The following is an 18,521-nucleotide window of genomic DNA, read 5'->3' as shown; positions in this document are numbered from 1 at the left end:
ATACGTTCTTTGAGTTAAAGTATTAAAACACTTAAGTATTTTTAGATTCTACTTTGTAATCAGTTACTTGCAGCCCCCAGAAGTCCTAACTTCTGCTGGCTGTTGAACATCATAATCACAACACAGATAATGGCTTTGGGTTGAAAGTCACTGACATAGGAGGGTTTTACTCAGCGTCTGGTTTACACTAATTCCCAAGTATCTTTCTCTGGTTTCTTCCTTCCAGATCACAAACATATCTGAAAACAAATCTTAGAAAAAATAAATTGCATTAAAAAATAGATTTAAACAGCAAATCATCTTGAAAGAAACTGAAAACTAGCTTGTTTTTTTTTTTTTAAAGATTTATTTATTTATTTGTGCATACAGAACTGGGGTACAGGCCAGAGGCTCAGGGGCGGTGAGAGGCTTCACCAGAGACAGAGTGGGGAGCAGAACAGGCAGATTGACGAAGTACACTGCTGAGGGGAGCAGCGGACGGGTCAGGAGAGGTCTGGCTCGCCATGTGGTCTCCTCCGGGGCAGGCGGGAATCGAACTCATGCGGAAGTGGCTTCAGCTTCTCAGTGCTGCGCTTTAACCCGCTGCGCCACCAGGGAGGGCCAAAAAACTAGCTTGTTTTATTGACAAACTATAATGACTTCTACTCAGTATTTAATAAAGAAATCTTTATTTATTAAAGAATTGAATCATATGATGCATTTCTCAATATTTTATCACATGTCAGGAAAGGGGACTGTTTTTTTCTAAAGTGTGTATTGGAAATAGTCTCTATTGAAGTGATAATGAAAGAAAACATTAACTATTACAGGTAGGGCATATTTAAGGGAATCTTGAGACTCTAGAACAGAAGGAGATTTGGGGTTGTGTTGTCCACTTGTTGGTACTAAAAGCTCCGTGTGGAAACCTTGGCAAGCTCTGCTAACTTGCCTTTGGCTGGCACAGTCACAGCACAAACCATGTGGGTAATTCTACCTGCAACTGAATAGCTGTTTGTGTGCATCTCTTCATCTTAGCACAATTGAAATACCCCATAATCATGGTTAAATATGGATCTATTCTGTGACCACCTTTGACAACTTGTTCTGGGACTTTGTTTGTCAAAGAAAAAAAATGACTTAATCTGACCTAATAGAAAGAATATCTTAACAATAGCTTAAGACTTTAAATTGTTGATTGGTGACTAGAATAGCACCAACATTTTTCCTAGAAAAATATGGAGAAAACCTAAAATGTGTGCAGGGGATAGGGACATCCAGTTATTTGGAATATCTAAATACTTTCCAACCTGCATTCTTGAGGATTCAAAGTTTATTCTGAATAATTTCAAATGACTAGTCAATTTGGTAGAACAATAGCTTTAAAATATCAAGCTAAGTGTTTAAATGACTAAATCAGCACATGAAAACAAATATCTTTGGTCCTCAGACATAAACTTACTGATTGCCTGGAAATATTTTCTTCTGTCTCATACAAATCATGCTTGCTTTGTGCTTACCCATTTTTAATGCTTCAGCCCATAGAGAATGACTACCTGGCTTTTCTTTGCCCTCCTGTTCTACTTAGTTTTTCTGTATAGGTTCCAGATTTTATTCTTTAGTTACTTTTTTTTTTAAGATTTATTTATTTATTTGTACAGAACTGGGGGACAGGCCAGAGATGCGGAGGGTGAGAGGATTCACAGGGACATAGTGGGGAGCAGAACAGGCAGATCGATGAAGTACACTGCTGAGGGGAGCAGCAGGCAGGTCAGGAGAGGTCTGCCACGCCATGTGGATCTCCTCTGGGGCAGGCGGGGATCGAACTCATGCAGAGGTGCCTTAAACTTCTTAGTGCTGTGTTTTAACCTGCTGTGCCACCAGGGAGGGCCTCTTTAGTTACTTTTAATTTGAAAAATAAAATAAGAAAGCAGTTTCTACTGACATGTGATAAAATGTTTGCCAACCTGATAAAAATGACATATCCCCACATAGAATTTGGTAGGAACTAAGTTATTACAAATTCTGTAACTTGTGGATTGTTACATAATATAGGATGTGGCCCATTGTCCTTACATATGCCCTCATTGCCCCAGCTCTCCCTGGGTGAGCATACTGACAGGGAGCACCTGAAGGCACATTCAGAGCATGGTGTGTGTGTGTGTGTGTGTGTGTAGAAGCAGATTAGAGAAAAATGTCTCCATGGTGATGCTATGTAAGGCCAGACCCCCAAAACAAGATTAACAGGGCTCTGTCAGCTGGGTTTGGGCTGCACTCTGGGAGCAGGCCAGGGTGATGGTCTACCTGATGGAAAAAGAGTTTGGGTCTGTGATATGCAGGATGAGGGTGTCTGGGCCCCCTCCAGGCACAAGCAGGGCTAGAGACAGGCCTAAAAATGGCCTGGCAGGCACGAGGCCAAACAAGTTAGGGTCAAGTCATTTTGGTTTTTTTCTTTCTTCTTTCCTCCCTTTTTTTTTTTAATGATTTATTTATTTATGCATACAAGAACTGAGACACAGACACAAGCCAGAAGTGTGTGGGGTGGGGGTTTGGGAATGGAAGAGGATTCACCAGAGACAGAGTAGAAAACAGAACAGGTAGATCTATGGAAATACACTGCTGAGGGGAGCAGCAGATAGGTTAGGAGAGGTCTGCTGTGCCATATGGATCACCTCCCTGGTCAGGGATTGAACTCACATTGCAGTTGCTGATACTAGCTTCATAGTGCTGTGCTTTATTTAACCCATGGCGCCACCATGGTGGGCCCTGATTTTTTGTACTCTTCTGAACTGATATCTCAACTGGTCATGGTGACCAGTGTGTAAGCTTTGGATGCTCTCCCCCTTTCCAGTCTGGGGTCTCCGCACTTTGTAGGAAGGGGCTGCTTATTGAACAACTTAAAGACAAGCTTTACAGCCCCTTCAGTGCTCAGAGTTGTCTTAACTATGAAAATATCAAATCTGACATTGCTAGGCATGACCACTTAGCTTTGAATATTTATAAACTAAAAAAATATAACATTTTCCTTGAGTTAAAATACTCTTATCATCTTGGTAGTTATAATATTTTGAATCACGAAAGCGATGGTTTAAGTGTGTTTTCTATCAGGCAGAAATAAAACAACATGAAGATCAGGAATTGCAATTGCCTTCCTTGTTGCATAGATTAGAAAGAGATTGGAAATCCAAAAGCTAAAAGTTTACTATTCTCATATTTCCCACAATCCTGGACCTAGAGAAGAAGCAATTCTCTTCTAATCAGCAAAGACACATTTATACTTAACTTGTCTTTAGATCTCAAAATCATTAGAGTAGCCCTGAAATTTCTTTGGTGATTAGTTATAATAAAGTTTCTTGGTGCTCTTTCTACCAGAGAATTAGAGTAATCCAGGTTTTTGAGGGCATGAAATAGAATTGGCTACATTTCCATGAGGTTCAGATAGAGTGTAAAGTCACAACTGCATTTACTTAGTGCAGGGTCATGTCCACCAGCAGACAATCAGACCAAGTGATAAAGCTCAGCTAAAATCTGGACACCTGCAAAGGCCAGCTTTAGCCTTCCAGTAAGGAACTGCTTATAAGAAACTGGATCAGGATAAAGACTGAGAAAGAAAGAAAGAAAGCTTGAATTATAACACTCATATTACTGCAACATCCTACAAAATCAGACTGTAGTTTTTGTTCAGTTTCTCTTTATAGCTGAAATGCCTCAAGTTTCTTCATGAGAGGCAGGAGCAGATGCCCAAATGCTATCTTCTCTGACAATTTCCAGCATCTAGGGTCATGGAACAAGGCTGCCACCGTAAGATTATAGGCGTCTGGACATCTTATACATGTGTGTAATGATGTCACTGCTTTGCATAACCAAAAACACCCTGAATATCCACAGGGAAATAGAATTCAGTACTTGGCAGGTCAACTCAAATGCCCTCCCTTATTGTCTGTCTCTGCCTCATTCTTACTCTCATTCTTAAGTTCATGAAGTTTTAAGTGCCTGAAATCATTCTTGGTGAATGATGCTGGGCCACTCTGAAAATTTGTGGCTGAGATCTGGACCCTCGTCATCACCACGTACTTTGTCACTGAGACAGGGTAACCCATGGTTACTGGGCTCAGATCAGTTAAGGGGCAGAGAGCCTCCCCTCCTCACTGCTATATAAAAGAGACCGGGTAAAGGGGCCCTAGCAGCTCCTAGCTCTCAGCCTGGGGGCGAAGGTGTGGGAAAGAAAACCAGCCGCAAACGCAAGGCCAATATGTCTCCTACCTTCAAACTTCAGTGCCACTTCATTCTGATCTTCCTGATGGCTCAAAGAGGGGACAGCCGGTACCTAGAGGTGAGCGGTTCCGAACTGACCCTTTCAGACGGTCCTTGCCTGTGTTCAGCCACAGAGCATGGCATGGGCAGGCTGCCTCTGCTCTCAGCCTTGGTTGGGCTTAGCCTTTACTTCTCTCCATTTTGCAGTCCACCCACACCCCCATCCCTGTCTTTCTCCCACTTCTCATCCTTCCCTCTAACCCCTAGGGCTATCTCTTCGGATGGAAAATGTCTAAGACTTTCTTGTCTTCTCCTGCCCCGGGAGACACTGACCCCCTTATTCTCTCTGTTGTGGGGCAGGTAGGGTGCCTGTTCCTGGTTCCCTTTCCCACCCCTTGAACTTTTCCGGACTGACCCATTTTTCTTGCCAGCTGCGGGAAGCAGTAGACCACGACCCTTTCCTGCTCTTCAGCGCCAACTTGAAGCGGGAGCTGGATGGGGATCAGTTATACCGCCGCTCTCTGCGTGAGTAAGGAGCAAGCTGGCTGACGGTAGCTGGCAGCGGGGATTGGGGGAGATTGGGGCTCCCGGGCATCTCATCGTTAGGAAAGAGGTGGCCAGGGCCCCAGCCAGTGCTGTTACTATAGCTAAAAGTGCTTCCTAGGAAGCACGATGGGGCGGGCGGTGTGGGGTGACGTGCCAATGTGGGGGCCAGGGGCAGCCGAGGCTGGGAATCCCGGGACTGCAAATGCGGGAAATGGGGTAGGTGGAGCAGGGCCGCCGGGTCGGCGCCCGCCTGAGGTGGCTGCAGCCCAGGATGCCCGCTGTCCTCCTCCAGGATGCCTGGATATGCTCAGCCTGCAGGGTCAGTTCACCTTTACCGCCGATCGGCCACAGCTGCACTGTGCCGCCTTCTTCATCAGTGAGCCTGAGGAATTCATCACCATCCACTACGACCAGGTCTCCATCGACTGTCAGGGCGGAGACTTCCTAAAGGTAAGGCACTCAGTCCGCGCCAGCCAGACGGGTTGGTGGGGAGCACCGCAGGGAAAATCGGCGGGGGGCGCAGCACCCAGCGTGGGACTGCTAAGCGGGCTGGGACACTTGTAACTGTAACTGCCCTCGGCTGGTGCAGAGTAGGAGAGGTGCGCTTCGGGACCCACCCGCACCAGGTAGGAACCCCAGCCGCAAGACCTGGCGCCCACCTACCCCAAAAGGCCACGCCTCTGCAGCTGCCTTGGTGTAAATCCCTTCTGTGCGCTCTGGGAACTTCCGCAGACTTAAACTCCTTGTGCAACTGCCGTGTGGCGATCTGGTACTGAGGCGAGGTGATACAAGCTAGCAGGAGTGCTGGGCACGGGAATGTCTGTGCGTTCTGGTTGGGAGACGGGTCCCCCACGTCTGAGATAGCCTGGCTCCTGCTGGCGTCTCTCTCCGTAGCAGTTCCAGTTGCTTAATTAGGTACTGCACCGCCTGGGTGACCGATTTGGAGTGGCAGAGAATGACTGCTGAGCGGGATCCAGTCTGAGGCAGATGGGGGGGCGGGGGGGGGGGGGAGAGAAGGCATGAAAGCCCCCAAACTCACACAGCCCACTCTAAGGCCTCTCCCCAAATCTAACAGCTCAGCTTGGGATGGCCTATGGAATCCTACAGGCTCCATGATTTAAATCTCCATTAGATCATGTTTTAAATCTCCAAAATGGAAATTATTTCGAACCTGTCAAGCGTGGTGGAAGAGGACGGCTGTGGCAAGTAATTGGTAGCTGGGCTGTTGGTAATTTTGCAAATGTGGTCTAGGTTGGACTCTTGACATGGGAGACCTGTGGAGACCAGGGAGTAACATAGATGCTCACCTTTTGTCCAGCTGCAACTTTCACAAGGCCCGAGGGCTTGCCAGAGCTGCTGGACTGGGGTGAAAGCAGTTCTTGATATGTTTAATATATGATAACAAGAGAAAATAGGTCATTGGCAGGTAAAGTTGCTGTTCTGTTTTTTTTTATTGTTGTTGTTGTTTTTTTTACTAATTTTGAGATGTTTCTGTTGTTGTTCATCTTTCATTAAGAGAGGAACTAAAGCCCTAATTATGTTTCTGTTACATTCTTTTGAGAAAGGGAGGTATGGAAAATATGAGCAAAGTAAAATGTATACTGTCTGTACTGTCTGTGGTTTTATGTACCAAGGTGGCGGAAATGATAAGAGCAAGTAGATGAAAGCTTAATTAATCTGGAAAGTTTAGGTTTATAAAGGAAAGAAAGCAACAATCATCACCAAAATATAAACAAATGGACAGGAAGGACAAGTTGTGGAAACTGAAAACTGGCCCATTTCTGGATTGCCCCCCCCCCTTCAACACACCTGAAACCCAGGAGTTGATGGGCATGATCAGCTGTATCTGTATGTTTTTTGTCTGGAGGTTTTTGATGGTTGGATTCTCAAGGGGGAGACATTTCCCAGTTCCCAGGATCATCCTCTCCCCATGACTGAGCGCTACATAGATTTCTGTGAGAGTGGTCTTAGTGGAAGAAGCATCAGATCCTCCCAGAACGTGGCCATGATCTTCTTCCGAATTCATGAACCAGGAAATGGATTCACATTAACCATAAAAACAGATCCCAACCTGTTTCGTAAGTAGACTTCTGTCTTCTGAGTTTGATCATAGGACTTGTGGGGAGGAGTGTCAGATCTGTTCTTCAAAATAGCATTATTGCAGAGAAGAAATTTGAAGTGAGGAATGATTTGAAAGGGAATTCCTTTTTTTTTTTTTAAGATTTATTTATTTATTCATGCAGAACTGGGGTATAGGCCAGAGGTGCAGGGGCAGTGAGAGGATTCACCAGAGACAGAGCGGGGAGCAGAACAGCAGATCAATGAAGTACACTGCTGAGGGGAGCAGTGGGTGGGTTAGGAGAGGTCTGACATGCCACATGGGTCACCTCTGGGGCCGGGGACCTAACCCTCAATGAAGCCGCTACAGCCAGCTTGCAGTTAGTTCTGCATCCTAACCAGTTGCACCACCAGGGAGGGCCTGGGAATTCATTTTTAATTAGAAATGTCCTAAAGGATATTTTCTAGTCATTATTATAAAAATCAAATCAGTTTTTCATTTTTTTCCAGACTAAGTAGGGTACTAATATATGATGGGTACCATTCTGTTTTTCCTCCAGCCTTACTCTGATCTCCAGAGGTACCACAATGCATTCAGTGACAAATTTTAATCCCACTTAGTTATTTCATTGATCTGAAATAAACTTGAGAGATTAGATATAAAGTTGCAGTCTTAGAGGTATTATGGTAAAGATAGAAAGACTGCACAGCTAGGATGTGATTGAAAGAATCCATATCCTGAACAGAGAATTGGACTTGGACCTTAACCTTGCCTTTTGACCTTGAGTCCACCACTTTAATTGAATTCATTTCTGATGGATCACACATAGATGCTCTAAAGCTGAACAATTTAATCATATAGGACACATTAGTTTATTATTTTTCCTTTTAAGGAGAAACATCTTTCAGAAAATCAGGAAAAGAAAACAAGTCATTCATATTTAGTTTCAGACAATAGTATTATATTAACATACTTCCTGTGGTCAAGAATGGTGCCTTACCCACCAAAGAATTATATACAATCTGACCTTATGATTTTTGTTTTGTTTTGTTTTAATTTTTGAAAGACCCTCCCCTGTTTCCACCCTCTACCTCCATCCCACAGATTATATGTGAGGACTGGAACAGAATAATCCTAAATGACAAAGTGAATATTTATCCTATGTTTTGTTTGGTTAGAAACCTATAACCACCTAGACTCATTCTTTTGAAATTGTGCTGTTGAAAATAAAGGAAGAAAGTAAGAAGTATTTCTGATGTGTTTTGATCAGTCAGAAACATTGTCCCATAATTGGTCCAAAAAAAGTAGTAACTCAGATGATTATAGTTACAGAGCTAAAAGAATAAATCTATCGTAAATCTAGACTTCAGATTCAAAACAAAAAAAATTCAGAAATTCTTAGAAGTAAATTTAATGTTAAACATTACAATTTTACCTTCTGTCAATTTATCACTTAGCAGTTTGCAAATATTTATCAACATAAGCTGGCTTTCTCTATTTTTTTTCCTCAACCAGCTTAGTTGTTGCTTTAATGTTTACTTATTTTGTTATTTTAAAAAATAACATTATGGCTACAAAAGTGATAAATTAAGGCTCAGACAGATAAGGTTGAGTTCTGGTCTCACTTTTTTGGTTCTTCTGTACACTTAGCTTGAACTTGGCTGCTCCTTAATTGGAATTTCCCTAGAACTACGACGGCTACTATTGTTTGTTTGATTATTAACTTATGTATTTCATTGTTATAAATAAGAAAACCCCTTAGAGTAAAATGTCCCATGAAGCACAGGCTCTCCTGGTCACATCCACACATGACTGGAAGTTTTATTCCCAACACTTTACTATCTCACAGAGACCTGTGTGATAAGTCTTCCAGGTCACAAAACCCTAGAACATGAATAGGGCCTACAATAAGGATAGAATAAATGCTTATAAAAACTCAGCATACCAAGGAGTGAAAATGTGGTTTTGTTTTTCTTCAAAGCTTGCAATGTCATTTCCCAGACACCAAATGGAAGGTTTACCCTAGTAGTTCCACATCAGCACCGAAATTGCAGCTTCTCCATAATTTATCCAGTGGTGATCAAAATATCTGATCTTACCTTGGGACATTTCAATGGTCTTCAGTTAAAGGTGAGTGGCTTATTTCCTCCCCATCATTTCCTAAGGCTCTGGCTTTCTTAGAGTAAATGCAGTTATACAGTGCAAACATGCACATAACAAACTGAAGCAATCATGTTCTGTTCATGACATGTACTTGGTTGCCCTCATTGCTTTAACTAAACCCCTCTTTTTATTTCAGTTATGCTGCAAGTTGCATACTCAGGTGCCCTTTCTGAACACTTGAATACTTTTCTTGTGATGTAAGATGTGTTTTCAACTGGGAAAGTGTGGCATATAATTACAATTGAACTCTCTTGTACTTGCCGTTTTTACCAAAATTCTCTCCTAGCAGAACCTAGTGAGTCATCTACACAGCTGTTTTTCTGATTATTGGAATTTTCTTTTGACATGAAGGAAGTATCTCATTGACAGAAGTCTTATGAAGAAATGCTAAGTGTAGCATAAAATATAAAACCGGATTTTTATATTGCAAATACAGTAAAGTTTGGAAGAGCTTTTGCAATTACATTTAGTTGAATACATTTTGTATCAAAGTATTAGCTATGAATCCCCATCACCTTGTTTTCCCATGGACCTAAAATGAATGTGGCTGCATTTACTTACACTGATAGCTCTTCCCTCTGAGTCATCCTCATTTCCTTTTACTTTCTCAAATGCCAGGGTTGTGACAGCTCATGTATGTTGGCACTAAACAATCATAGTCCCTAATCAGACAGGCTTTGGTGAAAACCAAATAAATTTCCTTTAAGCTGTAAATTCATGAGCCAGTGACTTTTATTTTTTAATTGGACCTTTTCAAAAGAATCGGCCTTGAGAAAGACAGGATAGGTGGATGTCTTTAACATAGCCTTATTTGCTTGTGGTTGTTTTTATGTCAGTCTTGCTGTATTATACAGAAGATGGTCAGTATGATAGCAGATTGAGAGGTCTGCACTTTAGTTATTCCTGGCTCTGAGCGGAATCAGTGGCCAAGAGAACAGCAGCAGGGCAGAGCCTCAGAGGCAGGCGTTGGCTTCCTGGATTTGATTTGGTTTGATTGATTGAATTTTTGCATCAAGAGCTGGGTTGTAGGCCAGAGGTATGGGAGGGTGAGAAGATTCACCAGAGACAGAGTGGGGAGCAGAGCAGGCAGATTGACCAAAGTACACAGCTGAGGGGAGCAGGGGATGAGACAGGGGAAGTCTGGGCCATGGGGGTCAACAACCTGGCCAGGGGTTAGATTCATGCTGCAGTGGCTGCTGATTGTTTCACAGTGCTGAGACTTCACCCCCGTGCCACTGGGGAGGTGTGGCCTCCTGGATTTTAGTAATGGGAAGAAGGGGAGGTAGAGGCAAAGTGGTCAGACAGCACTGGGGTATAGGGCCAGGATGAGAGAGTCCACAACCAGTGTTATGTAGTTTGAGTTTCTAAGTGGAATTAAATCACTAGCAGCGTTCAGGCAGGAAATCATCCCGATCTGACTTAAATGGCCTGACGGTGGCTCTGGCTTTCAGAAGTGTGTGGGCAGCAGGGTCTAGTGTACTTCGAGGGGTCTTCATGGCCTAGGTGAGAGATGGTTGTGACTCAGGCCTGGGTGGTGGAACCTCAACAAAAAATCTAAGCAGTTCTTACAGAGAAGCTGAATCTCAGAGACCTCCCAGCCAACTCAGATTCTGCCATTGTGGATGAGAATAGCTGAGAGACTGGGAAGAGAGAAAACCCAGTGAACAACAAGGAATAGGCGCACCCAACTTTCTTCTTTGTTTGGTTCCCTCATCTTGGGGAGTAGGCTCTACTTCTTCCCAAAATCCTAATTTTCCATCTCTCTTTTGAACCTGCCTTTTTCCCTTTACCACCTCTGCTGAAATTCAGAACCTATCTTACCAATTAACTTAGTCTTAAGAGATGTTTCCTGGACTATCTCTAGGGAAAGGTGATTAGGAGTTTTGTCTTCAACTCTACATGGTTTATCCAGCTCTTCATACAAGAACATGAATCCTGTACACAGTGGGGCTAATTACCTCTCTATTTCATCATTTAGTGAAATGATAAATAAAGAAGCTAAGCTGGCGTAGAATCTAACACATAGTAGGTGCTTTTAAAATGTATGTCCCTACCTGCTTCTTTTCATCAAACAGTTGCTGTTACAGTATTTTCTAAATTTTTGTTTAGTTTCTGCTACATTTCATTGTCTTCCAAATGTTTGCATATACATATTTAAAGTTCTCTATTATAGATTTTAGTCCCAATGTGTCAGGGTCTCTGTTTAATCTAAGTCCCTTGCCACACTCCACAAAATCTTTTAATGAGCCTCCATGAAGAAGCAGCTGAAGGCAAAACTGGCTATGTAGTTTATAAGGAGCAAAATGAAAATGTGGGAGGCCTTATTTTATAATTATTCTATGATGATGACAACAGAGCATTACATGACGCCCAGGGCTCTCATAGGCGTGGACCCTGTGTGGCTACCTGGAAACCATTCCTGATTGCAGCAGATGCCAGTCCAAAGTGCAATAGCTGGCACTGGGAGGAGCTTCTTGTGTGAGAAGGTGAAGCACAGGGATTGGTGTGGGTGAGACAGTCTAGGAAGGGGGATGGGAAGCAGAAAAAGTTGGCGATAGGGATCAGACATAATGTTAGAATAGGTTCTTGTTTTCAGTAGCTTGAAATCAATTTGTTTTAGCACTAAGGAAAAAGACAAGGATAACTCTAGCTAGCTTGGACCCCAAATTAGGATTCTTTTCTTTTAAAAAGATTCTTATAACTAATCTAAATCCTTATCAGTAGTCATGATAAGGATTGTCCAACAGCAGGAAAAAAAAGTTCCTTACAAAAAAGAGAAAAAGGAGTAAATTGAAGGGAAATCTGATGTGAAAACCCTACTTCCTTTAACTCTGATTGCATGCAGTAAGAAATTCAAGTAATTCACTGTGTATGTCTAAATGATTTAAAAAGCAAAGCATTTTGCGATTCAATTTTCATACATCTTTTAAGTAGTTTACAGATTTCCACTTCATCATTCCTGCCCTTGAGTTTATGAAAAAAATATGCAAACACATTTTAAAAAATGATTACTCACTGATTTAGAGAAGCTATTCTTATCCTTTTTTTCTTTAAAATGTCTTTTAATTTCCAGAGTCTTGGATATTAAATGGCACCGCCAGGATGCCTAAGGCTGAGCGAGTGAATTCACCAACTTGCCATTTGACAAATGGTTTGACTTCCATGATTGGTTTAACTATTCCTTTCTCTGCTGCCTTACTCTCTCAGAAACCCTCAGGAGGTTGTGGGGGAATAGGAGACTTTGTGGAACTGCTGGGAGGAACTGGTTTGGACCCTTCCAAGATGATTCCTTTAGCTGATCTCTGCTCTCCCTTTCATGGGCCTGGTGAGCTGTTTCTTTGATTATTATGTTTGTACCAATCAAGTTTATTTCTTTAAGTATCACATCTCAAAATTTTTTAAAAAGATTTATTTATCCATATAGAACTGGGGTACAGGCCAGAGGTGCAGGGGCAGTGAGAGGATTCACCAGAGACAGAGTGGGGAGCAGAACATCACATCAAAGAAGTACACTGCTGAGGGGTCAGGAGGGGTCTGCTGTGCCATTCCAGGGCTGGGAATCAAACTCGCACCAAAGTGGCTGCGGCTAGCTTGCAGTGCTGCGTCCTAACCACTAGGGAAGGCCACAAATGTTTATATCTATATGGGATCACAAGGTCCACTCCTCCACCCCAAAAAGGAAAACAGCCAGTTTTGCCCATTGAATCAGTGTGAGGAGGTTACATTTGAGCCTATGTGCAGTATTAAGAATGTGTTACCACGACAGCAATTCTGGATGGGAGTATCCAAAATTATTTTTTTTAATTTATTTTTATTTTTACGAGTTTATTTTTTCCTGAACATATTTTGCATGTTCTTTGTAGAAAAATAAAGAACAATTTCATATATTTTAAGATATAAAGATAAATCGTTTTTTCAATATGACCATGTTTATTCAATCTATTACAATTCTGGTCAATTTCTTCTTTTTCAGAGAGTGCTATTAAGCTTGAATCTGTCATTTGCTCTTTTTTATTTATTTATCTTGTCAAATATTATTTCAATTAAAAATAAATCAATTAAACAATAGTGTGTTACCAAAATCTTTAACATTACTGTTTTGTAATGAGCATGTTTTAGTCCAAAGTAAAACTATGAAAAAGACAGTTTTTTATTGGGTCCTTTCCACCTTTTTAAAAGTCTCTGCTGTCATCCTCTAGTGACCAAAGAATTGGTTAACTTAGTGAAAATTATGGCTCAAATAGTAGATGATTCAGCAATTAGAAATAGTGTAAAATGAAGTAATATGTAACTTTTTCAAATATATGTAGTTGTAAATATGTAGCTAGTAAATAAACAAAAAAGTGATATGTGTTATTGGACATGGTCAGAATTGCTGAATGCTCCCAAATCCTACCAGCAAAAATAGCATATGAATGCTCATGTCAACACAGAAAGAATTTCTGAAACCTGAAAATGGTTACCAGTAATAAGACTAGTTAGTGCACAGCATGCCAAACAGAGTCAGATTTTCTTTGTTAGGGACTAGAAAGATTTTCCATTTGATTATTATCAGGTGGGGTGAGATGGGTGGGCACTGCTGATCTCATGACCGATTAACATAACAAAGTTCCAGGGGAGAGGAAGAGGCGTACATAAAACATTCCTATAAAAGTACCTCCCATACCTGTAGGTCAGATACATGACTGTCTTTAAGGAGCCAAAACAACAAAACACAAAAAAAAAACAGAGGAAGTAAGGCAGTCTCTGATACCATGGCTCATTCTTATCATGGCTCCCTTCCTCTTTGGAAACCACAGATCACTACCCAGCAGGGTAATGAAGCTGCAATTCAGACTCTCCTTTGGACGACCTGTCACCTTAATTAAAACCATCTCTGCCCACCAGTACATTTTCTGTCTGAGCTAAAGCAGGAGCCTCAGCAAATAACACAACTCTGAAAAAAAAAGTTGGCATGCACATGAAAACACTAAGGGCCATTTGTATTCCACTGGCTGGAATTCATATACTTCACCTGCCTAAAGAAGCATATCAGAGGTTTGAGCGGGACTGGGTCCAGGTGAGCCTTCCAAGCAAGGTAATGGCAAAGGTTTCTAGTAACCCACTTTGCTGAAAATGTAGGACTATTTATTTATTTATTTATTGCTGGCTTACACTTGAGCCCTGGTCTCAACTGTCAGAGCAAATGGCTCTTGTCTTTTCCATGTACTCTCTTGAGGCACTGGAAACTTCCATGAGGATGGGGTGCATCTCTGAATAGATGTGTGTAAACTGGGTAAAGAGAAGAGATTAAGGACAAAGACAAACCCTGCCTTAAAGTTTAGATAATCAAAGTGAGAATAATTTTGGTGCTTGAATTGTAAGACTTGAATTAGGTAAAAGTGTGAGACGAAGCCCCCCCAAACCACTTTTTTCTAAAATAGCTAAATAATTTACAAGTCAATATAATTTGAAGACTTGAATATATGATTCATTAAATCATTTTAGAATTTGTTTTCTTTCATTTACCCATATTTCTATGAGCTCCTCCTAAGTTATTCAGAGAATAAACTATTATTGGGGACCCTGTCCTTCAAATTAGATTTTATTGGAAGTTATATCAAAATGATAAACAGCATGCATATTAACTGAAGAAAATGCGGTATGTTTGGTTAAATTTGGAGTCAGATCAGAAAAAGAATGACCTTCCAAATCATGTAAAGAAAATTAAATATGGGCCTCTTGTAGAAGCTTAACCTAAGCTTAATATAGACTTCTTAGTACTCAGATTAAAATAATTATGGAGCTTATTATGTCTCTAGCTTGCCTTCTACCTCAATAATGCTATCTGGCTGATTTGCTTCATTGAAATGTAGGTACATGTTTAGGAAGTACTTGTTATATAATGATAATGCTAGTGTTTCTCAGAACTTAGGTCTTACAGAGACAAAGTGATGGTGGGTGGGGGAGAACATTGATAAAATTAAAACAGCAGAAAGCATTGTTGTAGGACAGCTAAATCTTGCCCCTGGAACCATCTTAAAGGTGGAGAAATATAACAAAATTAATTTTTAAAACAAAAACCATAGGAATTTAAATATATAGCAGCTGAAGTACATTTGTACTAGAAATACATAAGCACTGCAGATTCTTATGCAGGTAATGAGTAAGACTGCATTTAAATAAGGATATTAAATGCCATTCTATATAAGAAACAAAAGAAAAACTGAGAAAATGTATAGTGGACAACAGAAATAAGTATACTCAGTGTTTATCTAAATTATGCAAGTGATTTTTTGTTTATATATAAAATAGGATTATTATTGTATTAGAAAATAATAAATAGGTGGATTTGGGGGGTCTACATAAATATCTGGCAGTAAACGCCTCTAGTCCTGCCCAACTAAATGCCATTTGCACCCTTAGCTATAACCACAACCGAAAACTGACCCTGCAAATTTCTAGCCTGTCCCTAGAGGGCAGTACTGCTCCCACTGAGAACACTGAAGTCAACGCGCTCCTGGCCTTCTCCCGTCTTTATCACCACAGCCTGGTGGGTAGAGGAACATGAGGTGTCTGGACACATCGACTTGTCGCACATGGTTAACAATGTTCTTGTACGTGAGGAGAGGGGCTGGGTTCAATTTCTGCAATTATTTGTATGTCATAATAGGAATGAAAACAGAAATGTTTCACCTGCTAGCAAGATGTTGGTTTGAGCAAGTCAGAGGAAGCAGCCTTCCCCTCACTTGTTTGTGTATAGATGATCTTGTCCATAGACATGGCTCGACTGTGTGGCTTCTAACATATTGGAAAACTTTTACTCTTTCCATGAATTTCAGCCCAAATGAAAATTGGCTGTGACAACACTGTGGTGCGCATGGTCTCCAGTGGAAAGCACATAAATCGTGTGACTTTTGAATACCGCCAGCTGGAACCGTATGAAATGGAAAACCCAAGTGGAAACAGTATCCAAGAGTTTTGTCTCTCTACTCTTTGAACAACCAACCCACTGATTTACGTACTGCCAGCTAAGAGAGTTTTAATAGCTGTTCTATGATTTTGATGCCAAGTAGTTATGTCTTTCATGCTAGTCTTCTCAGTATAGACACACACACACTTCACACATGCACATTAATTTCTGTACCTTGTTTTTTCTTTTTTTCATTTGTAAGATATCAGTGATCACAAAGAAGAAAATACTCCCTCTTTTGGTAGAAAATCAGTTTTCTACAGTTCCTTGGTCTGCTGCAATCCTGAATGGATAAGACACCTGCAAGCAATGTGGCCATAAACAATAGTATCTCGAGGGAAATACAAGAAGGAATAAAAAATGGTGGTGTCCATATCAGTTTTGTAACAGAAAACAATGTCTTTTTTATACCACAGTAGTTGCATCTATTTTTTGTTTCTTAATCTGTCTGTAATAGATAATAGTCATTTTCATTATTTCTTGATCACTAACAGCTTGTTTTTAACAAAGTTTGAGGAAGGAAAATTTTTTCCATACAAACACAAATAAATAGTCAGAACGTTGGCACATTGACACTGCGCTTGTTTGCTTTCCTGAGTATCCTCTCTCCACTGACACCAGAAAACCAAGTCCTCTATACAAATATGACATCCTTGTATTGTAAACCTGAGACGAATATGATATTTCGTGTTAATTATATCTCAATAAAGAATGCATTGCAAGAGAAAAGAATGTCTTCATGTGGTCCAGAACCAAACAGTGAACGAAATCACTTTAAATGTTCTAAAGAACTCTGGGTCAGAGTAGTCATTTAGAGAGCGGGCAGAAGCAGAGCGCTGGCACAGACAACTCTAACTGGCCTCAATAACTAGGCAAGAGGCAGGATGCCCTCTAAGAAAACTGAGAATATACATCTCCCTCACAGTGGATGTACTTTTCAACAAAGACAACAGGGGCCTGACAACTCAGAAACAACCTGCACAAGTCTGAGAACCTCTTTGGTACTAAGGGCAGTTGAATATTGACTGAGCCTTGTCTACATGTGGCTTGAGACTAAGGCCATTAAAGATTTCAGAATAAGACTCCTAATTCCAGGAGTAAATAATGAATACAGGTCAGTTTTATACCAGTCTTCTCAAACTGGGTTGCCTCGTTTTAGTATTAGTTTAAGATATTCATGGGTTAATTTAGCTGTAAAGTTCACAATAATATTTACTGTTTCTGCTTTTGCATTACATTATTTTTGTCTTTTAATGCATGCGTTTCTTTTTACCTGCTATGGAGTTTTTCCTCAGAGGTGAAATAAATTTACAGAGAATAAATTTTGGGGATGAAGATTCTTTCAGATCTCTTCCAGATTCCCTTTCCCTTTGCCAGTTTCTCTGCAAAGAGGACTCTCCATGAAAGAAAAAGACTTGATGGGTAGGATTTACTCATAGGCAATTTGTTCATGTGTTTAACAATACCTAATAGAGTTGCAGACAAGAGCTTCTGTTATACTCACATGAAATTATATTTGAATATACTGTTATCTAGTACAGTGGACTATTCCAGAGAAATGCCTCTGTAGATCCAAATAAGAAGATCGAATGGCCTCATTCCTAATGGATCATTTGTAATGATTACCATCCATTTTTTCTCTTTGCACATAGAAGGTTCTTTTTCACATGCTAAGATAAACTACAAAGAGAGAAGAAACAGAGGAACCAAATAGGACACTGTGACAAGAGAAAAAAATACTTGATTAGAAGGTTTGAAGGTATAGTGAAAATCAAGGTCTCTCATTTGGTGAAATGAAGACTATGGACTTTGTGCAACTGAAAAATTGAAAATGATGAAATGGTTTGTGCTTTAAGAAGACTGAATGTCAGTACTAGTTTTCTGTACTAAATGTCATGGCTGTAGGAGCTACACAGAACCTCAGTCTTTGTAACTAGGTGGGTTATCATGTTAGCATAACAATGAGGGTCATCCAGGTGCCCCAAATAAATGAGGGCACCAGCTGTAAAATGGGGCCTCCACCAAGTAAAGACAAAGGTAGTCGATGTGGTATGAGAGATCATTAATATAGTGTATACAGAGAGCAAGAAGAAAGGATATTAATTTCCCAATAAAACACCCCAAATTACCCATCCTTTTGTAGGTAAATGCCCAGACAGACAGGGTCAGCCTGAAGTCTTGACACAAATCTAATCCACCTTCTGGTGGGGAACCTTAGAAAAGGGGTTCTGAAGCAGGTCGCAGAAGGTGGAACTCGAGGAGATCCCCCATCAGCATGACGGCTGCCATTGTCAGCTCCCCACGTGTCTCTCACCCACATATCTCTACATGTCTCTCTTCCACACGTCTCCTTCCCAGAAGGAACAGGATGCAAGTTGGGTCGCAAAAACAAGAGGAATCCCCTTAGCCCACCTGCTCAGCATTATGTAGCTTTACCTGGCTGCTCAGCTCCAGCCCTGCTTCACAGTAGCAAGTCCAAGATCATGGTGTGTAAGTGTGTGTAGTGGGGAGAAGTGGACATGACACCTCCCCTACAATCAGATATTGAGGTTTCCCAATAAGAAGATGGAT

The 18,521-nt window shown here is 41.0% G+C and overlaps 1 protein-coding gene across 1 annotated transcript; it reads left to right on the top strand.

Moving 5' to 3' along the window:
* Positions 1–3,971: 3,971 nt before the first annotated feature.
* CRHBP (corticotropin releasing hormone binding protein) lies at positions 3,972–16,183 on the top strand. The gene is made up of 7 exons (XM_004678196.1): positions 3,972–4,309; positions 4,662–4,755; positions 5,069–5,226; positions 6,644–6,854; positions 8,817–8,965; positions 12,206–12,323; positions 15,820–16,183. Exons 1-7 carry the CDS (start codon positions 4,229–4,231, stop codon positions 15,975–15,977), a joined length of 969 nt encoding a protein of 322 aa, XP_004678253.1. The 5' UTR covers positions 3,972–4,228; the 3' UTR covers positions 15,978–16,183.
* The last annotated feature ends 2,338 nt before the right edge of the window (positions 16,184–18,521 follow it).

The sequence above is a fragment of the Condylura cristata genome, unplaced genomic scaffold (genome assembly GCF_000260355.1).
Source record: "Condylura cristata isolate star-nosed mole 26May11 unplaced genomic scaffold, ConCri1.0 scaffold00007, whole genome shotgun sequence".
Taxonomy (NCBI): Eukaryota; Metazoa; Chordata; class Mammalia; order Eulipotyphla; family Talpidae; genus Condylura; species Condylura cristata.
The sequence above is the reverse complement of the archived record's forward strand: the minus strand, read 5'-3'. Positions and strand labels throughout refer to the sequence as shown.